Here is a 5,461-nt window from a genome sequence, read left to right as displayed (position 1 = left end):
TCTCATTCCTCACATTCCAGGGAGCCACACATGATTCATGTGAAATTCCTAGGGTTGTGAACCCGTTCTCAAACAATGGCAATAAAAACTATTCTGATTCTGATTCTGATTCTGATTCTGACTTGCATTGTATAAATCAGCGGGAAAAAGACCCCAGTATTTATTCTCACTCTTTAATCAGACAAAATCACACTTCTGAATTTGGATTAATCATGATTAATCACAGGTTATCGCTCACTTGCATTGTATAAATCAGCGGGAAAAAGACCCCAGTATTTCTTCTCACTCTTTAATCAGACAAAATCACACTTCTGAATTTGGATTAATCATGATTAATCACAGGTTATCACTCACTTGCATTGTATACATCAGCGGGAAAAGGACCACAGTATTTCTCATTCCTCACATTCCAGGGAACCACACATGATTAATGTAAAGGAGAATGTGCGCTCCCAATAATAAGCACGATTAATCTGAGTAGATACGTGATTAACGAGGCATTTATTTTTGATTAATCGCATGAGTCATCTCGTTAAATTTGACAGCCCCAATTCAAACACACGCAGTACAAAGTTGTCCATAGCAAATGACTACAGTCGATGAAAAACCGGGTCCTCCTTTCGCATGGTGAAATGTTGGCCATGACACTTGTGTCCATCCAGGTGTGCCATGCTGGTCTTTGTCCACAACTTGTCAGGGTCAGCACAGATTCTCTTGCCTCGCCGTGTGGTGAACCTGCCAGAAATCACCTAACAATCAACAGAACGAACCAGCAACTGAGAAATAAAGAAATGTGGAAAAACCTAAGAGTTGTTGTTTGAGTAGTCTAGAATAGCATTTACTCAACACTATGTTCCACACATTTAGAAAACCTTTATATTTGGGAAACGTCTTAAAACTTGAAATCTTAATTGTCGTCTGCGCCACACTGAATTAAAATGAGTCCATAAAGCCAGCCGAGTGCACGGGAATCATTCCGAGAAGAGAATGGAGAAGCTGCTGATGGTGTGTTTGACGGAAAAAGGAGCTCGCAGCAATATGCCGAAGAAGAAGTCTGCTCTACAAGGTCAATGCTGTCCAGGATTGTTATGGAAACACTGCTCTTGTTTTTTGATACAATCTAGAAATCAGGTTTTCTTGTTAAAAAGTATGTTGCAGTTAGAGTTTCTTGTTAAAAAGTATGTTACAGGTAGAGTTTCTTGTTAAAAAGTATGTTGCAGAAAGTGTTTCTTGTTAAAAAGTATGTTGCAGTTAGAGTTTCTTGTTAAAAAGTATGTTGCAGTTAGAGTTTCTTGTTAAAAAGTATGTTGCAGTTAGAGTTTCTTGTTAAAAAGTAGGTTACAGTTAGAGTTTCTTGTTAAAAAGTATGTTGCAGTTAGAGTTTCTTGTTAAAAAAGTATGTTACAGTTAGAGTTTCTTGTTAAAAAGTATGTTACAGTTAGAGTTTCTTGTTAAAAAGTATGTTGCAGTTAGAGTTTCTTGTTAAAAAATATGTTACAGTTAGAGTTTCTTGTTAAAAAGTATGTTACAGGTAGAGTTTCTTGTTAAAAAGTATGTTGCAGTTAGAGTTTCTTGTTAAAAAGTATGTTACAGGTAGAGTTTCTTGTTAAAAAGTATGTTGCAGTTAGAGTTTCTTGTTAAAAAGTATGTTGCAGTTAGAGTTTCTTGTTAAAAAGTATGTTGCAGTTAGAGTTTCTTGTTAAAAAGTATGTTGCAGTTAGAGTTTCTTGTTAAAAAGTATGTTACAGGTAGAGTTTCTTGTTAAAAAGTATGTTACAGTTAAGGAGTTTTGGGGGAATTGTTTGACTTCACTTAATTTCATCGGGGAAACTTGATTGGACATACGAGTTAGGTTATGAGCTCTGGCACAGAACCGATGAGCCTGAGTACTACTTGGGGTTACGAAAAAATTTGGAGCTGGATCTAGTTCTGTGCGAGATGGACAAAAATATATATACCGATAAAATATTATACATATATATATATATTTATATATAAATGTTTGTCCATCTCACACAGAACGAGATCCAGCTCCAATTTTTTCGGAACCCCAAGTAGTACTCCGGCATATGTATATTTATATACATATGCATATATACATATATATACATACACATATATATATATATATATATATATATATATATATATATATATATATATATATTTATATTTATATTTATATTTATTTATGTGTAGGATATATATATATATATATATATATATATATATATATATATATATATATATATATCCTACACATAAATAAATATAAATATAAATATAAATATATATATATATATATATATATCCTACACATAAATAAATATAAATATATATATATATATATATATATATATATATATATATATATATATATATATATATATATATATATATATATATATATATATATATTTATATTTATATTTATATTTATTTATGTGTAGGATATATATATATATATATATATATATATATATATATATATATATATACATATATATATATATATATATATCCTACACATAAATAAATATAAATATAAATATATATATATATATATATATATATATATATATATATATATATATATATATATATATATATATATATATATATCCTACACATAAATAAATATAAATATATATATATATATATATATATATATGTATATATATACATATATATATATATATATATATATATATATATATATATATATATACATGTGTCTCCTCAGTTCCCAAACCTTTACTGAGTCTTGTTAAAAGGAAAGGCCATGCAACACACTGGTAAAAATGCCCTTTTTTGCAATGTGTTGCTGCCATTATATTCTAAGTTCATGAATATTTGCAAAAAAATAACAAAGTTTCTCAGTGTGAACATGAAATATTTTGTCTTTGCAGTCTATTCAATTGAATATAAGTTGAAAAGGATTTGTTGTATTCTGTTTTTATTTACCATTTACACAACGTGACAACTTCACTGCTTTTGGCTTTTGTATTTGAAAAAAAAACAATCACCCCAGTTCCCCCCGAACAAGAAAGAAAAGTGACTCACACCACAGCATGCAGAGAACAAGATGGCGGCCTCTGCACGTAGTACTTGGTCAGCAGGTCCTGGTGGACTTGTGTGTCCCTGATCCTGCGGCAACAATCCGCTGGTCTACCTGGTGAAAAAAAAAAGACATCAAATAAGACATCACGTCAAAGGCCAACACTGTGGACATGACACTAACCTCCAGCTGAGACCATGACGGCCAGCAAGAAAAGGGAGAACAAGCTGAGCGCTGCCATGGCAGGTGTGGGAGATCATCAGGTGTGAAGTGGATGTTTGTGTCTTTAAAGCCCACTCTGAGTGGATGTCACTCACACGTGAAGAATACTTGCAATACTGGAAATATTCACGGCTTTTTCCTCCCACGGAAGAAAGCTACACAGCCGTTGACCTCCTTTCACTGCCGAGTGGCCTACTTTCCTGCACCACCCGAACTACAATGTCTTATTTGGCCTGCGAGAGGCAATGATGAGAGATAGAGCAGATTAGTCTCGCTTAACAAGTGGCCGGCTAGCTTCTGTAGACAACAGGGACTAACGTTTATTGATAATTGGCCCTCTTTCTGGGGCAATTGATGAGAGACGGCCTTCACCCTAACCAGGAAGGCGCCATCATCCTGCCTAGGAACATAGACTACTGTTTAAGTCACACTTGACTAACTACACTAGAGCAAGCCCGGTCACAGGCAATTACAGAGTCTGCTAGTCCGGGTGAAGAGTCAGTTAAGCGAGGACTAGCCAGCGCCAGGCTGGATAATCCCTGCACGCATAGCATTTCCATCCATCCATCCATCTTCTTCCGCTTATCCGAGGTCGGGTCGCGGGGGCAGCAGCCTAAGCAGGGAAGCCCAGACTTCCCTCTCCCCAGCCACTTCGTCCAGCTCTTCCTGTGGGACCCCGAGGCGTTCCCACGCCAGCCGGGAGACATAGTCTTCCCAACGTGTCCAGGGTCTTCCCCGCGGCCTCCTACCGGTCGGACGTGCCCTAAACACCTCCCTAGGGAGGCGTTCGGGTGGCATCCTGACCAGATGCCCGAACCACCTCATCTGGCTCCTCTCGATGTGGAGGAGCAGCGGCTTTACTTTGAGCTCCTCCCGGATGGCAGAGCTTCTCACCCTATCTCTAAGGGAGAGCCCCGCCACCCGGCGGAGGAAACTCATTTCGGCCGCTTGTACCCGTGATCTTGTCCTTTCGGTCATAACCCAAAGCTCATGACCATAGGTGAGGATGGGAGCGTAGATCGACCGGTAAATTGAGAGCTTTGCCTTCCGGCTCAGCTCCTTCTTCACCACAACGGATCGATACAGCGTCCGCATTACTGAAGACGCCGCACCGATCCCCCTGTCGATCTCACGATCCACTCTTCCCCCACTCGTGAACAAGACTCCGAGGTACTTGAACTCCTCCACTTGGGGCAAGATCTCCTCCCCAACCCGGAGATGGCACTCCACCCTTTTCCGGGCGAGAACCATGGACTCGGACTTGGAGGTGCTGATTCTCATCCCAGTCGCTTCACACTCAGCTGCGAACCGATCCAGTGAGAGCTGAAGATCCTGGCCAGATGAAGCCATCAGGACCACATCATCTGCAAAAAGCAGAGACCTAATCCTGCAGCCACCAAACCAGATCCCCTCAACGCCATGACTGCGCCTAGTAATTCTGTCCATAAAAGTTATGAACAGAATCGGTGACAAAGGGCAGCCTTGGCGGAGTCCAACCCTCACTGGAAACGTGTCCGACTTACTACCGGCAATGCGGACCAAGCTCTGGCACTGATCATACAGGGAGCGGACTGCCACAATCAGACAGTCCGATACCCCGTACTCTCTGAGCACTCCCCACAGGACTTCCCGAGGGACACGGTCGAATGCCTTCTCCAAGTCCACAAAACACATGTAGACTGGTTGGGCAAACTCCCATGCACCCTCAAGGACCCTGCCGAGAGTATAGAGCTGGTCCACAGTTCCACGACCAGGACGAAAACCACACTGTTCCTCCTGAATCCGAGGTTCGACTATCCGGCGTAGCCTCCTCTCCAGTACACCTGAATAGACCTTACCGGGAAGGCTGAGGAGTGTGATCCCACGATAGTTAGAACACACCCTTCGGTTCCCCTTCTTAAAGAGAGGAACCACCACCCCAGTCTGCCAATCCATATGCATAGCATAGCATTTCTCTTAGAATAATACACAACTCACATAATGTTTTTTCTGTTGTGACTGTGTCAGAGGTACACATGCATTCTACTGAGGTGGCAAATTATGATGCGTTCAGTTTATCGCAGCACCAAGCAAACAATCTGATAATTCCCGTCATATCAATTCCTAGATAAGGTTGAAACTATTTAAAGTGCACTATGCATAATAAACGCAACATTATTAATATTGCTACTACGGATGAAT

General features: G+C 39.5%; 1 protein-coding gene across 1 annotated transcript; it reads right to left on the bottom strand.

Annotated features, from left to right (window-relative positions):
- Nucleotides 1-303: 303 nt before the first annotated feature.
- On the bottom strand, nt 304-3,349 carry LOC140679598 (monocyte chemotactic protein 1B-like). Its single transcript, XM_072915264.1, has 3 exons — nt 3,242-3,349; nt 3,064-3,172; nt 304-735 (listed from the first exon to the last, which is right to left on the bottom strand). The coding sequence occupies exons 1-3, from the start codon at nt 3,297-3,299 to the stop codon at nt 591-593; spliced, it is 312 nt and encodes a 103-aa protein (XP_072771365.1). The 5' UTR covers nt 3,300-3,349; the 3' UTR covers nt 304-590.
- Between the last annotated feature and the right edge of the window lie 2,112 nt (nt 3,350-5,461).

The sequence above is a fragment of the Nerophis lumbriciformis genome, linkage group LG19 (assembly GCF_033978685.3).
Source record: "Nerophis lumbriciformis linkage group LG19, RoL_Nlum_v2.1, whole genome shotgun sequence".
NCBI lineage: Eukaryota > Metazoa > Chordata > Actinopteri > Syngnathiformes > Syngnathidae > Nerophis > Nerophis lumbriciformis.
This window is presented reverse-complemented; position numbering and strand designations above follow the sequence as displayed.

What these genes read in the sequence shown, in the direction of transcription:
- LOC140679598 (XM_072915264.1), bottom strand. Translation starts at nt 3,299, where the DNA reads ATGGCAGCGCTCAGCTTGTTCTCCCTTTTCTTGCTGGCCGTCATGGTC. An exon ending in CGTCATGGTCTCAGCTGGAG is followed by an intron (nt 3,173 to 3,241) that starts GTTAGTGTCATG and finishes TTTTTTCACCAG; the next exon opens with GTAGACCAGCGGATTGTTGC. An exon ending in TGTTCTCTGCATGCTGTGGT is followed by an intron (nt 736 to 3,063) that starts GTGAGTCACTTT and finishes GATTTCTGGCAG; the next exon opens with GTTCACCACACGGCGAGGCA.